Source organism: Pseudonaja textilis, chromosome 17 (genome assembly GCF_049901715.1).
Source record: "Pseudonaja textilis isolate UNSWEBS1 chromosome 17, rPseTex1.2, whole genome shotgun sequence".
NCBI lineage: Eukaryota > Metazoa > Chordata > Lepidosauria > Squamata > Elapidae > Pseudonaja > Pseudonaja textilis.
In genome coordinates this window covers 7,708,055-7,732,879 of record NC_142006.1, presented here as the reverse complement: position 1 = coordinate 7,732,879, position 24,825 = coordinate 7,708,055, and the positions used below count along the sequence as shown (strand labels likewise).

The 24,825-nt window shown below is 46.0% G+C and overlaps 1 protein-coding gene across 2 annotated transcripts in view; it reads left to right on the top strand.

Annotated features, from left to right (window-relative positions):
• The first annotated feature begins 2,370 nt into the window (after positions 1–2,370).
• LMX1B (LIM homeobox transcription factor 1 beta) overlaps positions 2,371–24,825 on the top strand; it is a 91,588-nt gene continuing 69,133 nt past the window's right edge. The window contains exons 1-3 of one of the 2 annotated variants that reach the window (XM_087914736.1): positions 2,371–2,878; positions 4,292–4,300; positions 5,145–5,332. In XM_087914736.1, coding sequence (XP_087770862.1) covers positions 2,750–2,878; positions 4,292–4,300; positions 5,145–5,332 — 326 coding nt within the window. In that variant the 5' untranslated portion in view covers positions 2,371–2,749. Of the gene's footprint in view, positions 2,892–4,291; positions 4,301–5,144; positions 5,333–24,825 lie in introns of both variants that reach the window. The other variant, XM_087914737.1, reaches the window with a different exon arrangement.

Here is a 24,825-nt window from a genome sequence, read left to right as displayed (position 1 = left end):
CCCACAACAACCCCGTGAGAAGAGCTGGGCTGAGGAGTTAAAGGCTGATCATTCCCTTCCCATTGCACCTCGATATTCTTGTGAAAGTTAATAAATCTTCTACTTTGGAAACTGGAAACGAAAGATGTACTCAGAAGCTGTCAGAGTTAACAACTGTAGGGAACGCCGCCCCGTAACCCAGTTTATAGACTCAGGGTAAGATTGTAAATAACTTTTATCTTGAACCGAGCATATAATCTACAGCAGCCAAGCAGGCTCAAAGCCTGCTTCTTTCCACCAATTCCCAATGGGTCTACTCGAAGGTGGGGTGAATTGGGATCCAGCCTCATCCTGGCGGGCAGCACAAACTAGGAGCTTGTCATTTCTTAATCCTCCCCCAGCTCGCCCCGCCCAAAAGAGAGAGCCGACAATTGAAACGTCTGTCTCCCTTGAGAACGAAATATCTAAGATTCCACCGGCAGTTTAGACAACTTCGTTTTCTTCAGGATGGAAATAAAACTAAACGCCAAGCCGAGCTAACGTTGCCGGAAAGGGGGATCCCGTTTTTGAGGCCTGTCTCTACCTGCAGTTCAGAAGCGCAGCGCACTCGCGTTCACAAAGCAGGCCCAGAAGGAGAAAGAAAAAAGTGGAATCCTATAGGCGTCTCTATTTAAAAAGAAAAGAGGGGGGGGGTGTATCATTCGCCAAACCCCGGTCCAAAGCGGCTTGCGTTTTTACGCGCGCCAGGGAGCGGGATTGGAATTGAAAAAGTTCGGGGCAATCGCGTCCGGATAGGCCTTCTTTTTCTCCCCCAGCCCCGCTCAAAATTTCAGGCACTCATTCCTCTCTCGCCCCGCCCCACCGCCACCGAAGAAGGGTACACGCCGAAGCGGGTGGGGGTGGGGTGGGGGTGGAAACACGCAGAGAACTTGGCACGAGAGGGCGGCGAAGGTGTCTGCAAGCGAGAGGGGTGGGCGCTTGTGCGCGGGTGGGTTTGTCGCTTTTGGGACGGCCGGGAAGCCTGGACCGCTCGCTCCAGAGGTTGAAAATCAGAGGTGGTGATCCGCCAGGCGGGTTTAAAACTTTTTGGGGGAGATTTAAGACGACACCCCCCATCCAAATCCTGGGCGCAGAATTTGGTTTGGCGTTTTGGGGAAAGGCTGAAGTCGCCCGAATCGGAGTGTGGCCGTGTTTGAGGCATCTGCGCGCGTTTCTAAGGGTCCCCCCCCAACTTCTCCAAGTGCCAAGCTACACACCCTCCCCTGTGTCCCCCACTCCCCTCATCACGCAAGAGGCAGGGAGAAGAGAGGGGCTAGTTACGGCTCCACCAACCAGGTTTTCCTGACTCCGAATCCCGGATGGAGGGACCTCCAGTCCGGCTGCCCATTTGGTAACCCTCCAGATGCTTTCTCGCCGCCGGTTCCCCCAACCCAGCAGAGAACCCTCCCCGTCCCCCATTTGTTCCCCTTCCCAAACATAACCTTCAGGTAGCGGCGGCGTCCAGGTGGAAGGAAAGGCGCGTATCCCGTAGAAGGGAAGGGAAGCAAAGGCGCTTACCTGCCGGGCGAGGTTCCTTGTGAGTTTAGGCGGCTTACTTGAGCGCGGGGTCTCTTTGACAGGAGAAGGGAGGGGGGCAGGGATCCCCGCAGCCTTTTTCTTCCTCCCTTCCTTCTCTGCATCCCCCCCTCCCCTCCCCGCCCTGTTCAGAGGACTGGAGCTGGATAGTCCCTAAGTACCCCTCCCTTTTGCAAGTCTTCCACCTTTTCTTACCCAAGTATTCATTTTAAGCAGTCCAACCGTAAAGTCTCTTTTCTCTCTTTCTTCAATCTTTCCTTCCCACCATTTCTCTGCTTCCGACTCCTTCCCTTTCTACCCGAAGCGAAAACTCTTCTTTTTCCGTCTCCGGACGGCTTACCTGCCGAAATTCTCCCCCTGTTCTCTACCTGACTGACGGCTCCTTTTGTCACGGCCGACTGCCCCTCCAGGGAGGGGGGGCTTGCCTCGTCTCTCCCCCCCCCCATTTTCTCTCCTCCCTGCCTTATTTCTCGATCCCCGTCGCTCCGTTTTTCTTTCCTTCCTCGGTTCACTTTTTGGAGGGCTGCCCCCATTTTGGGGTGGAGGGGGGAGGGGAGGGAGCGTAAGCGGACGCACTATTTGACAGGCGAGGGACCGCCTCACTGCGGCGTAGGGATATTAGGCACACCGATTGGGAGTTCAAATGTCAGCAAGTTTTTTTTCATTCCCTTTCCCCTCCTCCTCTTCTTCTCTCTCGGTCTCTCTCACTCTCACTCTCTCTCCCCCCCCCCGCCTTTTTGGGAAAAGGAGGGGAGGCGCAGGAGAGGGGAGGGGAGGTGGCGGCGGCGGCGGCGGGGCGGAGGTATTCCTCCGCAGCAGCTTTCCGCCGCTTGTAAACTGAGCGCCTCCCGGCTCGGGAGTTTTGGATGGCATTTGGGCCGAGGAGAGCTCCAGAGGAGAACAGCTTTTGCGCTCGCAGGTGCATGCAGTGCCGGGCGTCTCCCTGCTTCGGGGAGGGCCTGGCCGCCCCCTCCACCCCGAGAGGGGCCCCGGAGGCGCCTTTCAGCCAGCAGGTGACCTGCCCGGCCGCCCCGCCGATGGACGGACGGCTCCTTCGGCCTCTAGGCTGCGCTCAGCTCGCCTTTGCCCTCGGCGCCGTCCCGCTGCTCCGCGGTCCGGATCCCAGCCGGGGCGGCCACTAAACGGCCGCTGCTTCCCCCCCCCCACCCCCCTTCCGTAGCTCGCCTTCCGCCCCATGGACGTAGCCGCGGGACCGGAGGCGCTGGAAAACTGCTTGACTCGCGGCTCGGTCAATTGCGCCAAGATGCTGGACGGGATTAAAATGGAGGATCGACCGCTGCGCTCTGGGCCCGCGACTTTGGGAGTCCTGCTGGGTGAGTTTGGCTCTTCCTCGCTTCCTCTTTGCTCCCCTCCCAACTTTTCCCGTAAGTTTTCTCCCCCCCCACCCCCACCCCCACCCCCCAGATGTACATATATAAAACTCGCCTTCCTTGACCCCGATCCTGGCACGGGGGAGCAGCCGCGCGCCCCTTCCTCCTTTCCCCTCCGGTTTCCAGCGCCGACCAATTGCGGCTAGAGATAGTCGGCAACTTGTGGAGGGAGAGAGGCGAGTTATCCCGGCCGAGAATCCACCCGTAAAGGGCAGAGCAGGCTGGTAGGAATCACTTTCACGCCACTTGCGCGCCCGGCCTTGATTTACACCCCGAACTGAGTGATACACGAGTGTGTGTGTGTGTGTGTGTGTTTTCCCCTTCCCGTGTTTATCCAAAACGCCGACCGCAGCCCTTGCAATTTATTTTATCCCTTTGCCAGTTTCCAATCCATTACGGTTCCACCCACCCCGGCCCTTCAAACCTCCCTCTTTTTGGAGGGTGGGTACGCGCGCCCCTCTTTCAAACCAGCTGCTTTGAGAAACTGGCGCTTGATCGCCAGGCTGCGTTTCGCGCGGTCCAACTTCTGAACCTGAATCGTTGCGCTTTTACCTTCCTTGGCGAGGCCGAGAAAAGAAAAAGAAAGAAAGAAAACAAAAATAGGCCGCTGGATCTCGCTTTCCTCCCGGGCACGTCAGAAGGGGCACCCGCGGTGGACGCTCCCCGGATTCCAAGAGAGTTCGGTTGTTTGGCACGCTTGTTAAAACTCTGGCTAAAACGGAGCGACGCCTGCCAGGCGGGCCGAAGCGCTCAGCTCGGGCGTATCCCGAAGGGGAGCCCCTGAATTGGAAGGGACGGTGTGTTGGCGTGGTTGTCTCTGGGTGTTGCGCGCCTCCCCGCTACTTCTCGCGGCGCACTGATTTAGTGTTGAAGTTCTCTGACGAAGCGGAGAAAATCCGACCCACCGCTTCCCTTTCGCCTCTCTTCCGGAAGGCCAGATGCGCTCGGGGTATATATATTTTTCTCTCTCCCCTCCCTCCTTCCCTCTTTGCAAACCTCACAACTAAGAACCCTACTTCTTCCCGTTTCAACCGGGCCTCAATCCCCACGTCAACTCGGCTCTTTCCTCCCCCCCCCCATTTCCCAATTGCTCCCATCCCCGTGTGGATCCGAAGCCGGCCCAGCTGCTGTCAGCGAACACGGTCGCTCTTTAAGACAACTTTCCCTGGAAATTCTGCGCCTTTTCCAGCCAGTAACAACCGCGTGCCAAATTCCGAGAAAACTTCTTCCAAAAAGGAGATTTGTAGGCTGTCAATCCAGCCAACTCCCTTGTCTCTTCTGATTTACAAGGGCAGGCTTTCTCTCTGCCTCACACTCCTGCTGCACTGCCACCTTTCCACCTGGAGTTGGCATTAGTAGGGTTCATCATCACGCAGTTAATAAGCCCTGATATTAGGCCACCATTTGTCTTAATAATGTACTGAATTGTTTGGGTTTTTTTTAAAAAAAAATATTAAATTTATTCGCTATTGAATTAGAGGAACGTGAACCATTTAGGCCAGGGCTGAATGGCGTGGAGGGGGACTCTGTGTTTTTAACTTGGTGAGCATTGAGACAAACTTCTTGGTGTGTTTATATAGTGCAATTATTATTTTGTTCTCCTTGGCCTTTATCTTCTTAGGGTTTTCTTTTTGAGCCAGGCCAAATGAGATAATAATAATAATGACAACTGTCTGCTACAGTAGTGCTATTGCTAGTATAAAATATAAGGATGGTGGTAACTACTGTGGTGCAATCAATGTTTTGGGGTGATGATTCCAAGTGACAGAGATCAGGGACAGAAGAGGCTAAAGGTGACTTTTGCCTTGGCCAGAATTCCAGGTGTGTTTTCTTGCAAGTGAGTCTTGGCTGCTTCCTTCTGAGTAAACCAGCAATGGCAGGAGAGGTATTAATCATCAAGAACAGGAGTTGTAAATAGTTGGATTCCCATCAGAAGCTCACCCCTGTCTCTCTTTTCCTGGCGGAAAAGGAAGCCTTGAGATAACAAAATATAAAAATAAAAAATAAAAATAAAGGTCCCTCCAGGCCTTTCAAAGCCAGCGTTTGGCCCCTGGGTGAACCAATCCTTAAAACAACCCTGTGGATTTGTGCTTTTTCGGAGGGGTGTGTGTGTGTGTGTGTGTGTGTGATTCTGCCTTGTCTTTCTTTCTCTTTTTTTTTTCACACATCTTTCCCCCCCCCCCCTCTTCCTCTCTTCAGGGTCCGGATTGCCAACACCAGTCGGTTTGTGAGGGGTGCCAGCGTCCCATCTCCGACCGTTTCCTGATGCGTGTCAATGAATCCTCGTGGCACGAAGAGTGCTTGCAATGCGCCGTCTGCCAACAGGCGCTAACCACTAGCTGCTACTTCCGAGACCGGAAGCTTTACTGCAAGCAAGACTACCAACAGTAAGACCTTTACCCTTATTGTTAGTATTGCTGCTGTTATTGTTGTTATTGTTATTAACCTTTCCTTTTTAGCCGCTGGAATTCTTCACCGCTGCCTTCCCTGGTTTGATCTCATTTATAACGGCATCCGGGTAGTATTGGGAGAGGCGTAAAGCAGTGAAGGCGGAAAATTTAGGAGGATTCCCAAGAGAATAAGGCCAACTTTTCGGATCAAAGGGCCATAGCTCCACCCTTTTGCTTTAAAACCCATTGTTGCGACTTCCGGAGAGAAATGTTCCATTGTTTCTCGAAAGGGACTCCATTCTCTTAAATCTTCCTCCCCCTCCCTGCCTTGAAGGGGTTTCCCTCCGATCTCTCTTTCCTTTTATCCTCCCCTCTTCTTAGAGCTACTCTGCAGGCTTGTTGTGTGCAATTCAAAAAGAAAAAGAAAAAAAGGCTACACAGTGTATTTGGGGTAGGTAGTGGAGGTTGGACCCCCCGAAAATGGGTTTTCACCACAAGTGGATTTAGGGTGGGGGCAGATGGCTCACTGTACGTCTCATTTATTAAGCTTATTCCCAAGCTTGTTAAGTTACGCTTTGAGTGAGTAAAGGCCGGGTGTCTTTGTCCTTTCCTTGTGGGGGTCTCCGATCCAACTTGGATCGTGTTTTTTTTGTGTTGCATTTTTGGAAGATTTGGGCCACTTCCTACTCAAATCGTCTCTGAGCTGCTTGCCTTCCCCTCGGGTTATTTGTGTGTGTGTGTGTGTGGTTTTTTTTTCCAAGAGATGTCACTGTCATTATTTTTTTTTTCAAGGAAACAATTTATAGCCTTCCCTTTCCCTACCTTTTCCTTTCTGTTTTCTCTTTCTGAAACAAACCTCCTCTTCTCAATTTTCTTTTAGGTGGGCATGTCTTAAAATCGATCTCTCCTCCTTTCCACGAAGCGATTCAAATCTCTCTGAAGGAGAGAAGTGGTTTAGAAATGGGGAAAATAAATAAATAAAAACATTCCCTTTTTAAAAGATATTTTATTTTTGAAAGCAAGATGTGTATTTATAGACACAGTCCATCGGTGAGGAATTTTATAAGTGCAGTTGAAACCCCTATCCAAATATTGTTATGACCCTTCTATTACTTTTTTAAAAACACTGGGTGAAGGAAGGGTGGTTGTCCCCCCCAGCCTGTTTTTAGGTTGGTATTTCGATCCTAAACTGTCTGGGGAGAAACCAGCAAAAGCCTCCCTCTCGAAGGAGCCATTAATCATCATTATTTTAACTCGCATGCAAATGCATTTGGAAGGGAAAAGAGGCGTTGCATATTCCCAAGGAAAGTTGTGCAATAGAAGAAAGGTTTCAAGGATATATTTTTTAAAAAATTAAAATTTAAAAAATCCTTTCTGAATATAGTGCTGCAAAAAAAAAAAAATAGAGCACGGGGGTGTCTAAAGGAAGAGTTTCATTTATTTTTAGGAATGGGTGGGTGGGAAGACGGCCTTCTCCAAAATAAATGCAAACTGCTTATAACTAAAGTTATTGGAGCTGGATTTTCCCCGGCAACCTCCAAACTAAAAAGATTGGCAGTCAACATAGAAGGAGGGGGGATAGATTCTTTGGAATCCATCTCCCCAAAATCGATGGGCAAATAAAACCGAAAAGCGCCTTTTTCCCCCGTCTTTAAATCACGCATCCCTGTTTCATTGTGGTGTTCGCGGGTAAGTTAGATTTATATTTTAAAAAAAGGTTCTTTCGTTTTCCATCTTCCTGGTGTGTTGAAACGGCGCCTCTTTTTCCTGCCAACCTAATCTGGACTCAGCCTGGCAAGGATTAAAGACCCCCCCCTTTTTTTTTTAAACGAACGAGATCGCGGAAGGCGCGTCCCTTAATTCGGATTCGGCGAGGGTTCGAAGCTGGCTTTCCAGACCGATTTTCGCGACTTTCGGGAATTCATTTCGATACTCCAAAACTTTCTGGAGTAAGACTACTCCAAAGGGGTAGTAGGTGGGGTGGGACAGTCTCTCTCTCTCTCCCCCCAGCCCCACCCTCGGGTAAAACTGGCGACGTGTTTACGGGGCTGGAAGGAATCCTGGGTTTGTCCGTGCAACGTTTGCAAGAAAACAAACCGAGCTCAGAGAGCGAGGAGGATCCCCACGCACAAACGCACGCAAAATTCCGGCTTTGCAACCCCCGCCGGTTCGGCCGGAGGGACTGCTCGGCCCGGCCGTCGGTTTCTGGCTGCCCGGTGAGCGCGTCGGGATTGGAGAGGCGACGCGGTGGCTTCTTCGCTCGCTCGCTCGCTCGAGGGGAAGATAAAAGTCGGCGCTTCCCAGCCAAGTGAAGCCGCCCCTTCACCGGACCTGTGGGGTTTTTTTTTTTTTTTATGGGGGGTGGAAAGAAGGAGCTGGCCTATGTGTTCCCGCTGAAGAAATCCCCCCCCCAGCTTTCTTCTTCTTCTTCTTCTTCTTCTTCTTCTTCTTCTTCTTCTTCTTCTTCTTCTTCTTCTTCTTCTTCTTCTTCTTCTTCTTCTTCTTCTTCTTCTTCTTCTTCTTCCTTTCCTCTTTTCCTTTCTTTTCCCCCTCCTCGTCTTTTTGCTTTCCTTAATTCCCTTTTCCCGTTTTTTTCTTTTCTCTCCTTCTTCCCTTCTTCCCTTCCTTCCCTTCTCGTTTCCCCCTCTATTTCATTTCCCTTTTTTACTTCTCCCTGTTGTTTTCCTTTTCTATTCCTTCCTTCCTCCCTCCCTCCGCACCCGCTTTTCTTTTCTCTTTCTCTTCATCCCTTTTAAAGAAATCGCCCTTTATTTCCCCACCTTTATGAATCTGTTCGCGCGTCCCCCCCACTTGGGGAGAGGGGCATCCTTCTACTTCCCGCCGTCTTAATCTGAGCTTAAACTAGGAGTCGGCGAGCGATCCTGAAGATGTTCGCGGGGCGGGGTGGGATCGCCATTACGCACCTGCCGCGGGGCAGGCGGGGACGACAACCTCGCCGCTTAGGTGGACGTGGCGGAGCCAGCCAGACCCGGCTTCGGTCATCCCCACCGCCCGGCGTAAGAGCCGAAGAGCGCCTTGGAGAGTTGGTCGGGCTCCCGAAGTCCCTCCTTTTGCGGGAGAGCCCGTGCGCTCTTGGTGCGAATCACCTGGCTAGGGCGCTGCGCCCCGGGCGCGCTTTCCCCCCGAGTTGCAGACATACCGAAGGAGAGCCGGGTTCAAGCCCCAAGCGAGCTTCTGGGCCTCCCCCCCCCCAGGGAGAAAGAAAGTGGGCCTCAGCCCAGAAACTGGCCCAGGGCTCCTTCCTCGGGGGAGCCCAGAGCGAAGGCCAGGCGCCGCGACGCCGCGGCCGCCCACGCTTCCTTCGCCTTGGTGCGCGCAGTCTTTGGCTGAACGGAGCCGGCTTGCATAGCTGGAGGGTCCCTTAGGGTGGGAACCAAGAAAGGCAGAGGGCAAGCGGGGACCCCTGAACGGCTGTTTCGTGGTCGTTTAAAACAATAATAGGAGCTGCCCTCAGCATTAGGATCCAATGCGCCCTTCGCGCTTTTCCCTAGAGGTCCTCCCTCAAACTGCCTCTACTAGGGCGGCTGAGAAGCGGCTGGTGTCTGTCCAAAGGGGCATTATATCCACTATCCACCAGTCCTTCAAAGCGGAGCCATGATTCATTGCCAGCCTTTGCTGAGACCCAGTGAAGTCACCTTCATTTGGAAAGCAAGCAAACCCAACCTGAATTAGGTTGCTTGGGCCTACTTTGCAACCTCAGGGATGCGGTTCTCCAAGGACAGTCGTGATTATGAAGTCGCCAGTCCTCAGGGATGTCATGACTAGGAAGAAGAAATTTGAGAAAGCTCCATTTTAGTCTTCTTCCTTCCTTCCTTCCTTCCCCAAGACCATGCAAGGATGTCCTTTTTTATTTATTTATTGTTATTGCTGGGCAGGGCAGGACATTTTCTAGATCTAAAGCATAAAACTGATGTAGATTAAAATGGGGAGAAGGAAATGAAGAGCCGTTCCGTTGTCACGTTCCTCCCCACAAAGTACATTAACAACACACTCAGAAATGGGCTACTTTTTTTCCCCTGGTGTGAAAGAATTTATAATTCAACTCTGACAAACCGGAATTGGCTCTACAATCAATCTAAATGTAGGGTGCCCGGAGATTGTTGTTGTTGTTTTTAATCGATTTTAATCGTTGTTGTTGTTTTTTTGTTGTTGTTTTAAATCTTCTCCTCTGCCTTTTTGACTTTCGGGCTGCTTCTAATCTCGGCCCCTCTTCTTTTCTCCCTGGTCTTTCTTTCCCCACTTCACGCTTGTCACTAAAATTTAGGGCCGTCTTTGTGCCCAGAGAGGGTTAAAACATGGTCACTTCAATCGGCGCGACATAATATGACTTTGCAAGTGGCCTGCCAGCAGACAAAAGACGACATTTCTGGTTGTACATTAGCTTTTGTCTAACATTCAGGAGGGTTCTCCCTCACCCCCCCCCTCCCCACTCAAAGACAACCCCCCTCCCAAAAGGTTTGGGAGGGGTGGGCAGTTAGAGAGAAACTATGTGCGTTTCATAGCAGCTACTCCAAAATCCTCTGCTATGGAAACCGGGGAATGGGTGAGTGTAATTGGTAAGGAGTCGATGCAGGGTATAAATATTGCATCTTTCTGAAAATCCTAGCTGAATAGATGGAGCCACGGGTGCCTTTCCCCCCCCCCACCCCGCTTTCTCTCTTGCAAATACCGTCTGTCCAAAGGGGGCTTCTGTCTTCAACATGTCCATTTAGGAAAGCTTATGCCATGGTTGAAAGATGGGCCTTTAAAAAGACATTTAATCCAGAGCCTAGCCAAACTCTAAGGCTAAAGGGTGAGGATCTACCCTTGGTCGAATTTAGAAGAGGCACACGTGCCGTTTGCAATATCTCTGAATCAACCAAGCGAATGGAGACTCAATTGACAATATAAATTTTTTTTTTTTGTAAGCTGTCCAGAGTCACTCAAAGTGACCGGGAGGTCATATACATTTTCTAAATAGATAAATACTTTTTGATATTAAGCAGGCAGGATATTTCCATGTGGCTGCGAAGAAGCTTGTTCAAGTTGTTTTCTCACGGTGTGTTTCTAATAATCGAATGATTCTGCCCATTTGATTCTATGTTTTCCTGGGAGCTGCAGATACTTATTGGACCTAAAACGCTACTCACAATCGTAATAGATTGCATCATGTGCAGATAATATTGTTGTTGAATTTTAAAAGGGATAAAATACAGAATCATAGTAAAAAGTTAGAAAAAGAAACAAAGCAAGAAAAAGCAGAATTACAAGAAAAGAAAGATAAAATATGGGGGGGAGAAAGTAACTTCCAACTTTGTTGAGTTCAGATACATAATAAAATAGCTTCTTCCTCTAGGTTTAAACAGAAATAAAAGTGAACCACGTAAATAATACACAACATTTCTAGAATCAAAACTGATCTAGTCTCCAAAGCATTATGAGCTACAAAAATCACCCCTTTTACAGAGTTTTTGGAAAGGATCTGGCTGGTTTTTCTTTTTAATATTGTCCCAGACTTGTTTTAACAATTTTAGTTACGACAAGGATACAAAACTCTCAAACCGTGACCCAGTTTATGGAGAGATGCTCAATCATCCACCGCATGGTTGCCCCAAAGGTGCTTTCTTTTCTTTTTCTTTTTCAAAAGGCAATTGGACTTTCTTGGTTTTACCTTGAAGACGTTTCGCTTCTCATCCAAGAAGCTTCTTCACTTCTGGATAAGAAATGAAATTTCTTCAAGAAAAAACAAAGAAAGTCCAATTGCCTTTTGAAAAAAAAAAAAAACACATTTGGAGCAAATTTTGACATTTTTTTTCTGGAAATCTGCCATTTCTGAACTGAAATGACACTGCAGCGTATCGACACCAAATCTTTATGGCCGATTAGTTTTCTTAACAATTTTTTTCTCCTGGTTGTTTATTTTTACTTTTCTGTTGTCCCCGTTCTGTGGCATCGCATGCTTGTTCCACTGGAAGATATTTGTAGATTGTTAACAAGCCCTGAATGTTTCATTCAAAGGCTTTGCTTTGAATGTCAGGATGGAAAGGGAAAATTTTTACCAATAAAGGAGAAGATCTTATTTCAATCCTCATTTCAGGATTGAAATGAGGGGCGCTTGGTGCTCTTTGAACTTGCAAATGCTTCATTACCCCAGCTAGGTAAAATCATCAGAGAAAAGTTTTAATTTCTGCGGGTTTGGCCAGCTTCAAAATTAAAATATCAGACTTAAAAGTTGCTTTAACAGTGGGGATGGATGGATGGGAGGGAGGGAGAGAAAGAAAGAAGGATTGTTGGAAGCTAGAAACGAAAGGCAGAAAACAGCGATGAAGATCGGCATTTCTGCAGGGCAAATGACTGCAAGTTACTGTGTGTCCTTTGATCTCCCATGTAATAATCTATAACTTTGAAGCAATTGGTTGTGTAGGTGTTAGGAGGAGCCGGTGACTGCTCTTGCTTGGCTTAAACGTACAATAATGTGTGGGATTTTGCAATCACTGTTTTGATTTTGCGGCATGACTGTAAAGAGACATGAACAAAGCAAAGATCACAGCTTCGTCCTTTGTTCTAACCTGCGCTGGTTTTCCTGAGCTTTGGAACAAATATCTTTAATTACTGTAAAGAGACATCCTATTAACTACCGCAGAGTTATTGTGTACCGAAGTCAAGAAAATGCAAATTTATCTGTATGGTTTAGATACATTCGGTTTCTAGATTAGCCATAGGCAATTCACTACTGAAAGGCAGTAGGGAAAGTGATGTGATAATGAACTCCATATCTTATAGGTCGTTACAACGACAGCAAGGAAGCCAACACTGAAAGAACAAATGAGGTGTGTTTTTTTTTTAAAAAAAAAACCACAAGTACAAATGTTTTAATGGCAGCTTTAGCATGTTCAAATGACTGGCTAAATATTTACGAACTTGCAATTATTTGCATTAACACGTGTAAACAAATATGTGTGACAGTTGAAAACATATCAGCAGACACGCGTATGAAAAACTAGACAGGCAAACAGTGCTATCCCAAGATTTTCTCCCTCTGTGTGGTTTTTTTTTTAAATGCAGCCTAGATTTAGACATGGCGAAATTTCCCTAGTTAAATGAACCTAGGTCTAGAATTGGTTATTTTTCCCTGGTTGAATGCATTATATATGTGTGTGTGATGTATGTGTGTGTGTGTATGTATATATATATAAAATTTTATTTTATATATATATATATATATATATATATATATATATATATATATATATATATATTACACACATACACACACACACACACACACACACACACATAAAAATCATATGTATGTATGTATATATATTATATATATATACATATATATAAAAAGAGGGTGACAGCATGAGTGTTTACCAATCTCATCAGATTCTGAGCACTGAGTGTCTTTTAGAAGGCATATCCATATCCTGGATATTTGTAGGAATAATTTAGGGCACCAGACATTCAATAGGAGATAGAAAATGCCAGGGCATCAAAAAAACAACAATATCCACCTCAATCATTGGAATCGCTTGTGGATCAGTGGAGATTTTTTAAAAATGACTGGACAACCATTTGACCAGGATGGTGGTATAAGTTTTCCTGCTTTGGGCAGAGGTTGGACTAGAAGATCTCAAGGGTCCCTTCCAGCCCTAGGTTTCTAGGTTCTATTTAAAATTGCTGGGCCTGTAAAATTCTTTTTTTTTTTTAAAGAAACAGCCATTCTTCTAACGCAAAGAGAGAAGTCTACGCGAGAGCAAAGCTCTCCAGGCTGCTCGGCTCTCCTTAAAGCCTTTCTAATTGGTGGAATGGTATTTCCGGGTTGAGCCAAAATAAAAAGATATCAACTTGTTTTGGCCTTTTGTTAGATCGCAGCGCCTTGTCTGACAGGACAAGCACACCTGCTGCGCGGGTTTCTTCCCTTCGACAAGGCTGGAGGAGCAGCGGGGGAGCAGGCGAAGAAAAGGAAGGGGAGAAAGCGCTGGCCGTAAATCAACTGTCCCTCCAAAGTTGCTCCTTCGAAAAAATGTAACTGGGGACAGATTACACGAACGGTCTCCTAAAATCCCCCCTTGTCTCGCCCTCCTCTCATGTTTCCCTCCAGCACCTTGGTTATTTGGGGTTTTTTTCCTCATCCAGAGATGGGGTTTTACTTCCTCTTTTCCTTTACGACAGGCCTAGAAATTTGGGTTCTGTTGTGGCCAAGGACATTAGAGAATACATGTTGTAAGTGTCCTCTGTACCTTCCCTGATCTTATGCGTTTCCTGCTTGGCGCAATTTATTTATTTAATTTACATCCCACCTTTCGTCTTCTTCTTTTCCTTTAATAAACAGCTCGAGGTGGCAAATGTTGTCTAATGCTCTTTCTTCCTCCTGTTTTTTGACAATTCGTGAGGTGGGTTTGGCTCAAAGAATGGGGTGGCTTTCACACCTAAGGCAGGACTAGAAGTCCCAGTCTCCTGGTGATTGGCCCCAAATCACCCAGCTGGCTTTCGTGCCTTGAGGCAAGACTAGAACTCACCGTCTCCTAGTTTTTATCCAGGTGGCTTAGCCACTAGACCACGGTCTTTCCACAGCACCCAGATGTTTTTATAATACTAAATCCGGAAGTCAGATCCAAGCTGGGACAAACCTGCTTTGGAAATCAGGTCTGAGCACTTCCGACCTATCTAAGTTTGTGATCTCTTGGGTTAACATTCTAGCCTTTTGTGCGTTCCCCCATGATGCAGAAGGGACAACATTGTAGGATTAACACCATGACTGCAGGTTTTAGTGGAGTGGTTCAAGACAAAGGATGGAGCCGGTTCATTGATTACGAAGACCGGTCTGAAGTGGGGAAAACAAGTTTCTGCTGAAATTAAGGGGATTTTTCTCCCCCTCTTGTGGTGCATTTAGGATTGTCAAAGCAATCCACCTCAACAAACTTCAAGATTACACAATATACAAACTGAGGCTTCGGTCTCATTTCATCTAAGGGTGATAAAGTAAATATGTGGTCTACATTTGCAGCAAATTGCACGAAAAGAAAAACTCAGTTGACACAGTCACATTACAAATGTTATGTTGATAGCATTAAGATAAGTTAGGTGCTCCGGCTGTCTTCCGATCTGATTTGCATTTAAGCCAAGAGGGAACCGACATTGTTCTTCCTCTCCTCCTTTTGTCTTCCTCTCACACTTTTTAATAAAAGTAAGATAATGTGGTTTTTTTTTCTCTCTCTCCCTAATTTTCCTGTTAAAGTAAAGCAAGCAGATAATAGACTGCCTCAAATATCTGGGTGGTAATTACAAAATGCAACCCTTTGCTAGATTACTTGGAAATGCGGCAAGAAAAGCGCTTAGGACCACATTAAATGTGTTAAGATGTTTTTCCGCGAGGGGAAACGTATTAGCTTCAATTGCTGGAATCCAAAACATTTTCTCTCGGACTCCCCCACTGGGATAATTTTAGGAGAAGTGAGAGTTGAAGAGAGTTTCTTTCTTTTTTTCTTTTTAAGGGAGTGGCATGCAACTAATTTCCAAGAATGGCATTCTTTTTACCAAATAATTTTAAAAAGATCTGTGGGAGCTTTTTGGTTTACAAGTGGCCTTTATGACCATTTACTTAGTGATCGTTAAAATGGCACAGAAAAAAAAGCAACTTCTGGGCCATTTTTTCACACTTGCAAGCACTGCAGTGTCCCCCATGATCCAAATTCAGACGCCTGGCAACCTTGGCTCGTATTTATGACGGTTGCTGTGTCCCTGGGATCACGTGATCGATCCCCTTTGCGACCTTCTGATGAGCACAGTCCATTCCCTTAACCACCGTGTTGCTAACTTCCCAACCACAGTGATTCATTACACAACTGAGGCAAGTCAGGCCATAAAAGGAGGCCAATCTCACGTAACAACCATCTCACTTAGTAACAGAAATTTTAGGGCTCCATTGTGGTCATATATGTCAGAGATGGCCTGCCTTGGTAAACGGAGGAAGACAGAAGAAACTTTGTTTTGGTCATTACAGTGAACAGAACGCGTGCCCTGAATTCAAAGGGATGTCAGAAACAGAATTTATTGCCAAAATTTCATTCCTATATATACACGTATATATGAGATTCTTTGACAGTATCGAGCGAAGATCAAGAGCTTCTTGCATGATGCAATATGTTCCAGGGGCAAAAGCCTGCAGTCAACAACTTGGATGCTTTCTGCTGATGATGAAATGTCTTATGTTTGTCCCAGTTAAAGCAGCTGCAATGCGCCCTGAGCTGAATGTGCCTTCGGACGTCGCATATTTGAGTTTTGCCACTGGACTGAGATACCAGATGTGCACTTGGTTCCTGGAAGCCACGTTGAGCCGAACATCTCAAGAGGGAATTCAGTAGCTGGAGCTGACCTCAGAATAACCTACATCCCCAAAACGAAGTTACAAGGGCTTGGCAGCTTAACTTTTTTAGACACCAGCGTGCGCTGATGATGTTCCCTGGTTGGGTAATGAAACGTCGGCAAGAAAACAGCCAAGCTCAGAGAGCACCAAGGACTCCACAGTTCAACCTTGAGCTGCAAATATTTTCTTCTATTGGAACACCGTCGTGCATCGTCTACTCAAGGGTGTTTGGAAGAAGGAGCACAACTGAGGAAGTCTGAATGCTAATGAAAGGCATGAGACTTTTTTCTGGTGGCCGTTTATTTCTGCCATGGTTTGACTCAAAGACAAGGCTATTTTCTAGGCTGCCTTTGAGGTGGCCCAAGGAAGCCCTGCCAGGATGTTAGAGGGAAGCGAGGAGATAGGTTCTCCATCCCAACAAGAGAAGGAATCTCATGTTTTGATGACCTGATGAGAAGCTCAAAGTTTTGGAAAAGTGAAGGGGATGGCTTGACACTGACTTCTTCCCTTAATTCCAGAGAGAGAGAGAAAGAGAGAGAGAGAGAGAGAGAGAGAGAGAGAGAGAATTAGATGATAGACAAAAAGTCAAGCAGGCAGGCAGGCAGACGAGTGCTCTTGGAAAGGGCAGCTCTTGAGGCCAGAAACAGGACATTTTCATTTTTTTTCTTAAAGAGCTTTTGCAAAAGAAAGTAGGGTTGTTCTTAGATTGTTCCTCTCTCCTTATCTTTTTCCCTTAAACACAAGTCTTCAAGCTAGGTTTTACCAGAAGGCAGTTGATGGCGCTTTGGTCTTCCTTTTTCTTGGAGCGATTGCAAAAGGTTCAAGTTATATATGATGAGGGTTGTTTTTTTTAATTACCCCCCTTTCAATTTTTCCCCTCAAATATTTGCAAGTATTTGGTATGTGGTTTTGCAACCAGAAAAGTAAAACGGATGTGCTGTTTCTTGGAACAATGTGATGGGAGAGATAAAAACACAACAACTGGTGTATCCAAGGATTTCATTTCGGAAGCAGGGAGAGAAAAGGCTTCAGTGGGGTGTAATTTTTGAAGACATTAAACTGGAATTAAGGAGAGTCCATCCTTATAGTCTTATGGGTGACTTGGAACCAGCCTCTCTCATTCTGACCTGCTTTGCAGGGTTGTTGTGATGCTCATAAATAGGCATATATCTCTATCGATCTATCGATCTATCGATCTATCGATCTCAGCTGCTTCTCTGTGAAGATTGCCTGAGATGTGGATTCGTGTCGGTGCCATGGTGATGTTACCAATATTTTATTACCCTTTTTAGTATTTATTACTCACTATTTTTATGGAATTTATGTCCGAATTGGTGTTTAAAGCAGCGGTGGCTTTTGTTGGCGCTGTAAAACGCCGAGAGTTGGTTCCACTTGGCAGTTTATAAACCTACCAAATAGATCAATGCATTGGCCTTATTTCCAAAGGCTGACCCTTTAAACTCTTTGCTTGATGGGGAGTATCCCTCCCCCCCCCCCAAATGTATTCTTTGGCCAAGAGCCCAAATCAAAGAAGCAGTGAAGGGGGGGATTGCCTTTTTTTTCCTGGGTTTGTTTTCTTTTCTTTTCTTAAATAAAAACCATGCATGTGCAATGAGTGTCGCCGCTCAAAACTCAAAATATAGGAGAGGGAAGATAAAAGAGGTACATGGGTAAGATCTTCTCTAACGTGGATTCTTTTGCCACCCTCTCGCCATCAAAACTGGAATAGGAAGAAACATTTTTCAGGTGCTTTCATTAGAAAGGACATTTAGCACAAATAAATATCGGAAAATGAGCTTGCCTTAGTGAGCAGGGAGGGCCCATCGCGGCTACAGGTACTCCTCGATTGACAATGGTTTGTTTAGTGACAGTCCAAAGTTGGAATGGCACTGAAAAATGTGATTTACAGCCAGTCCTCACAGGTACAACCGTCATACCATCCCCACAGTCACGTGGATCAAAATCGGGGTGCTTGATTAGACCGGACAACCATTTGACCAGGACGGTATAAGGTCACTTGCCTTGAGCAAGGGGTTGGACTAGAAGACCTCCAAGGTCCCTTCCAACCTGCTATTTATTCTATCTTCTATATCTGTTCCCTGGCTATTTTCAAGCCGATCCTCTCCCTGTTCGACTCTAGGTAGGCATGGAGCATGCTGTGAAGAACAGTTTTTACTGGAGGAAAATATGACGGGTAGCACTCGGATCCCTTGCTTGAGATTCTGAGCATTCCAAAAAAAAAAAAAAAAAAAGAAAGGCATGGTTTGCCTCGACTTGTTTAACAACCTAGGAGCTGCTGGGAATCTTTCTGCGACTCCTTTTTATGTCCAAGCCTCAGGGGTTGTCTGAGCTTGGTTCTCAGCTGACAAATCTTGATTTGGGATTTCCGAATCTAAGGGGGACTTGACTTCAAAATCCCGTTGTGGTGCAGCAGTGAGGGTGTATTTTTTATATAGGGAAGGATCATTCCAGTGTGTGGCCTCCCCTGGAACACAAAGCAAGTGGTAGATTCCAGAGGCATCGTATATACTATAGTGCTGATTATGAAGCTTACCTGATATACGTAGAGCAACAAAGAGTTTTCAGTTTAACTTTAGTTGACTGGCTTCTAGATTCTAGCAATAAAATTCCTGAACTGCAGCTCAGTGTATGGTTTTGATCTCCTGTGCCTGACAATAATCTAGTCAGTTGAAATTAAATACTAAACTGACATCAGAAAAGAGTCGATAGATTCAAGAGGGACTGGACTTGGATCCTTTGTGGCAACGTAACAACTCTAAGCTGATGACATGCTTAGCTCCGCCTTCCAGCTCTGCCGGCTCTTCTCCCGCTGATGCAAAAATGAGGTCCCAGTTTTGTCCCCCTTCAAACAACGTGGTTTGATGCACCAAAAGTGAGCCCCCAAAATATGGAAGGTGTGCATAGGAGGTTTACTCAAGCTGAGAAGAACATTTCTTGACTCATGTTTAGCAGCTTGTGTACTTGGAGAAAACAGTTGCAGGTTTACAGGTGGGTGGGGGGAAGAGCTGTTATTCAGCTTTTATCTGCCTAATCTATTTGATAAATGGAGCTGAAGGAAGCAGGACACGGAGCACAGAGTCTGCTGTCAGTAGGGCTCCCAATTCGGTCGTTGAGATCTTTCCTTTTTCTCGGGCAACACTCAGGAAGCCTTCATGGAATTATCCTTACCAAAATCAGACAAAGATGGCCTGGGACTAGCTTGGCTGACCTTGGATGCTAACCACAGTGGGCCAGATTGATCCTTGGATGGGAAAGCAACAGAGGAGCCCGACACTAATTTGCGAGGTTTAAAAAGAAAAAAAAGGGGGGGAAAACATTGGCAGAAAGCAGTAACCCCTTTCCACAAAAACAACTCCTGCAATCCAAGCGAAATTTAATTGATTTATTTCTCACCACACTTCCGGGGAGATATGGAAGGATCTTCAACTATTACGCTATATTTCTCCTCTTCGGTTGTCTCTTTCAAGGGTGCAAGTTTTTCTTTTTTTTTTTTGGGGGGGGGAACATGTTTGCCACCCACAAGGATACACCGAGGGTTTTCCTGTTGCTACACATTTAACGCAAAGCGGCTTTGAGAAGTTGGCGTGCCTTTTTCAAGGAAGCTTTCTCTCTCTCTCTCTCTCTCTCATCTCTGCTCTTTTCATCACCTTATCCAGAAAAACGTTGGCTTGTTCCCTGAAGCGAAGTTGGATCTCTCTCTTTGCAAACGGAGACAGTTTCCTACACGCATCAGTGAGTGGGAAGAAGCAAACAGGATGTGTGGATTTGTGGGTGACACTGCTCAGAGCAGGTTCTTTCAAACAGTAACAATTCTGGAATCGTTGTGAAAACACGAAGGCCTTTTTTATATATATATATATATATAGTACAATTCTCTGGAGTTGTTGAACTTTTCTTTTTCAATAAAGCGGTTTCAGGCTGAAACTTTTCATACAGTTGCAATTACTGCTCCTGCTGACATGTTGTAACACTAAGCATCTGTTTGAGTCTGGGTGATTCATAGCGTTAGATATTTTGGTGTTTCATTATGTAAACCCTCCTCATGTTATTTAATGCTTCTGTACGGCTTGTCAAGGGGACAGGCAGCCTCACGGTTCTTATGGCGAGGAAGCAGCATGCAAATTTTGTGTTAGGCTGCGGCCATCCTACACTTCTGAGGGGCTGTGTCTTTGGATGGGGTGAGAGCCAAGGCTGGACAAAGATCAGGAGGACGGACAATTTTTTTACTGGAGGAGAAGGAGAAAGAGAAGGAAGGGGGATGGAGAAGGAGAAGGAAGAGGGATGGAGACAGAGAAGAAAAAGGAAGGGAGAAGGAGAAGGATGGAGATGGAGAAGGGGAAGGAGAAGGTCCACTCATCTGGTCCAGTATAGCTCCTTTGTGTCTGCAAGTTGAGAATTCTTAAAAATTAAGGGAACCCCACAGTTCGCTTCCAGGAGCTGTAGGTGGTCCAAGACTGGAGATTTTAAAGACGAGACTGGGCAGCCTTTTGTCCAGAGTGATATAAGGTCTCCTGTTTGAACTGAGGGTTGAAGGTCTCCAAGGTTTCTTCCAACTCTGTAATTCTGCATGTAATGTGTCTGTATGAGAAAGAGAAGGAAAAGGAAGAGAGGGAGAAGGAGAAGATAGGTCAGAGAAGTAGAAAGAGATTCCCTCTGACCTTACTTCAAAATAGTATTTGCGGTGGCTCAGCGGCTAAGACGCCGAGCTTGTCGATCAGAAAGGTCGGCAGTTTGACGGTTCGAATCCCTAGCGCCGCGTAACAGAGTGAGCTCCCGCTACTTGTCCCAGCTTCTGCCATCCTAGCCGTTCGAAAGCACGTAAAAATGCAAGTAGGAAAATAGGGACCCCTTTGGTGGGAAGGGAACAGCGTTTTGTGAGCCTTTGGCGTTTAGTCCTGCCAGCCACATGACCACAGAGACGGCTTCGGACAGCACTGGCTCTTCTTTGGCTTTGTAACGGAGATGAGCACCGCCCCCTAGAGCCAGAAATGACTAGTATGTATGTGCGAGGGGAACCTTTACCTTATAGTAGTTGTGGGCAACTTTTTAGAACGTGGGCATCCTTTCTCCGCCACATGAGCCTGAGAAAAAAGACACAGGTGCTTTAAAGAGTGGCGGAGAGGAATCACATCGGCTTCTGAAGACTTAGTTTGAAGTGGCCTGTTTTAGATTTCAATCCAAAGCCCCTGAATTTGGGGTTTCTGTGTATCTCTCACAAGGTGTCATATTTGGAAGAGAAAAAAAAAGTCTTGTTTTCCCCAGCCCAGCACAGCTGCATCCAACCATGCAAGTCCTGACTTCCAGTTTCTTAGGGGGTTGCAGCTAACCCTGGAATTTCCCTCCCTATCAATCCGTTTAACAATCCATTCTGTGTTCTTGGCCAAGCGGAAAAGAAACACCAACTGGAACAACTTCCCAACTTTTTAACACCAATTTTCAACACCCCTCCGCTCTGCCTCCTTTCTTCTGTCTTCAGGGACTTTTTTTCTGAATGGAAGTACCTTTCAGTGCTCTGCATTTATAGATTATTTGCACGCCCACAAAATATGGAGGGGTTGAATGGGATAAATGGCGTTTTTTGTTCCTGGTGTTGTAGCCAAGGAAGGGGACGAAAGAATCTAAGAAGAGGAAGATTTATTCCGGATGTTGAGCAGGGCTCAATTGCCACAGCATCAGTCTGGTGGCGAGAAGGGCCTTGTCTTGTAAGATGAGTGTCATTTGATGCCAAAAATAACAATCCCAAGAGCTCAGAAGGCTGATTGGATTTCCTTCTTTGTTGCTTTCAATGTTTATTTGTTAATCATAGACCCCTATAAAATAAAAATAAAAGGAGGGCCAGTCTTGAAATATAAAATAAAAATAAAAGGAAGGCCAGTCTACACGAGAATTTATCTCCTGTCTTCCCTGCCCAGGGAAAGAAGGAAAAGCCAAATCAAGTGGATGTAATTTTCCAAGGATAATCAATAGAACTAGGAGAGAAAAAATTCACTGCCTGCTTAAAATATATTTACTTATTATTATTATTTTACTTCTAAAGCCGTTCGTCTTACATAAGGGACTCTCCACCATAACATTTTGTCAAGTGTTTCAAACGTAATCGGCAGAGCAAAGAATTTTTTTTTTAGTGCCAATTAGAATTTACTCCCTGTTCTGACCCAACTGGGTTCCCAGAGAACAAACACAGATAAAGGCAGCATTTCCCACCTTTCAAGGTTTAATCGCAATTCTGTTCCTTTGCAGATAAAAGCTGCTTTCGAACAATTAGCTCCAATAAGAAAGAGCCTTGCCAAGTTGTTTGTCAAGGCTGCCAAAAACCCAGAGATAAGAACTAATTTACAAGATTCTCCAAACATGAACTAAGATGTCCACCAGTTGAGCTTCAGAGCTTCTTTGCTGTCTGCAAAGAACACTTTTCTAAATCTGGCTTTTATCCTCTTGAGGGAGGGGCCATTACCTTGCAACCTTACTCCCAAGTCGCCTATGCTGCTGTAATTGTTCTTTCCTCCGAGTAATCCTTCGTGCAGGGGCCCTTGGCACAGGCTCCTCAGGAACCTCCTCATCAATGCTGCCAGCCCCCACAATCTCTGAAGGCAGCAGTCCACTCCCTGATGGTCCTGGCCCCTCATCTGAGTCCTCGCTCTCCTCAGCCGTCCACACCTGCTGCCGGATAACCACAACACTCTTGTTTTTATTTCTACAGCTGCTCAACTCACATAAGTGACTCTCCCACATAAGAGGGGTTTGTTTGTTTGCTTTTTTGCCAATTCAGCACATATTCAATCTTTGGCAGGGAAAATTTCAGGACTCTAAGGTTTGCCTTAAAGCTCCCCGATTAAGGTTTTTATTTTGTTTTTCCAAATTGGAAAATGGCGTGAAATGATGGTCACCACTTTAGACGTGCTTTCATCACACTGGGTTCCTCCAATGAGGGGATTTGAAAGGGAGGAAATAAAGCCACAACTAGAATGGCCCTGGATGCTAAAATTAGCCTGAATTAAACGTCTAATGGGGATTGTCCATTATCCAGGTCATGGTTGTCCCAAAGGGGCTTCTTCCAAAAACCAGCTGGACTGACTCCCTTGGGTTTTTTTTCTTTGAAAACTTCTCCTCCAAGAAGTTTTTTTTTTTTTAATAAGGAATATAAACCAAAAGGAAGAAAACTTCATCTTCTTCCCAATAATTTTTGTAGGCGTGATCCAAAGATAGACTGCCAGAACTTGGATGGATTCTACATTAGATCATGTAATTCAGACTGGACCCAAAGGCCACTGGACTTTCCTGTCCGAAGAAACCTCTTGGAGAAGAAGTGAAATCTCTTCAAAGAAAAAAACAACAACAATTTTACTTGTTCTCCAAGAAGTTTCGTCAGTTCAGTTCAGTCTTTGATGAGAAGCGAAGTGTTTTCAAACGCGGGAAGGGGAAACCAACCCAGAAATCCAATTTGGGGCAACTATGACCTGGATATGGAGCGTCTCCATAGATGTATAATTCAGATTAATTTTAGCCTGTAGTGCCCTTCTGATGGCTGCTTTCTTTCCTCTTTTTCCCATCATCTCACTGGAGGGACCCCGTGTGATGAAAGTGCATCTAAAGTGGCGACAACCATTTCACACCCTTCCCTAATTTTTATTTTATTTTATTTTAAAAAGCACCTTTGGGCACCCATGACCTAGATGACTGGGAATCTCCATAGACAAATCCCCAGCTTGAATAGATAGAGGAGGAGTGTTGGGGTGGATTTGGTGTGTGTGTGTGTGTGTGTGTGTGTGTGTAAATGCCAATGGAATTTACCCCCACCACTCCCACTTTCCTTCTTAGAGGCCTACTCTTGTGGAGGGAGGGGCAGCGCAGCAACCAAATACAAAGCTCACCATGTTGGTTGAGAGGATGGAAGGGGTGATATTGTCAGCCAGGACAATAATCTTAAGCTGGCCTCCTTTTTGTACCGGACATGAATCAGGGGATTAAAATCGGCAAATTTCCGCTCGTTCACTCTCCCGGACAAAAGACGTGAAGGTTTTAGTGTCACCCTGCCCGATAAAAGTATAGGAGCTTGTCACTCAAAGGGGTTCTGCAACACTTGTGCCCGTGACATAATCTTATTAGAAGATAAACCCGCAAAATCCCTTTCATCGGGGAAAGTTACATTTAATTACTTCAACCCTTCCCTCTCTCTCTCTCTCTCTCTCTCTCCTCCCTCCCTTCCTCCCCCCATCCTACAAGACCCGGTCTTTAGAATTCCTCCATTTTGCACCCGACCAACTGATGTTTTACTGCCAAGGCTGAGTTTTCCCCACAGGAAGCAAACCGGGAGTGGACCATGTGGGCTAATGCAAAAAGAGCATCGTAGTTTTTCTAGACTGAATTTTGAAAGCCGGAGTGGCTTCGCATGTCTCGTTCATCTGGGGTTGGGTGATTAAACTGCCATTGGCCTGGTTCAGGCGGCCCCCGCCGAGCCCCCAGCAAACGAGGCCTCGGGTGGCTTTGGCTGTGTTCACCGAGCACGTAAATGTTTTAAGTGGAAACTGCATAAAACTTGCATGGGCTATTGTGCTAGTATGCTTGCTAGCTTAAGTGGAAATACCAAGAAATGCTTCTGGAGGAACCCTTGCATTGAAATCTGTTGGAAAACTCTTAGAACGGAGGAGGCCCTGAAAACATGCCTCTGAGATATGACCAAAAGAGGACTGTCTTTAAGAGAGGCCACTCAACCGCCTTATAAAATTTCCAAAATGGGCAAGCAGGAAACTTCAATCCTTACAATGTTTTTTTTTTTTTTCTTAAATCCATTTTGGGGTCCTTGGTGCTCTCTGAGCTTGGCTGTTTTCTTGCAAGCGTTTCATTGGCAAACTAAGTAATGCAATCTGTTCTACCACTGATAATGTTTCCTAGTTTGATAATGAAGGGTCTGTGAGAAAACAGCCAGGCTCAGAGAACACCAAGGACCCCACCGTTCAGCCCTGAGCTACAAATATTCCCTTCAAAAAAATCCATGTCAGAACTGAATATCTTTTTATTGTGATTACCTGTGCATACTTAACTGAATTCAAACTCCTTATTTAGCTAGGCCAGTAAATTTTCCCAGGATCCAATCAAT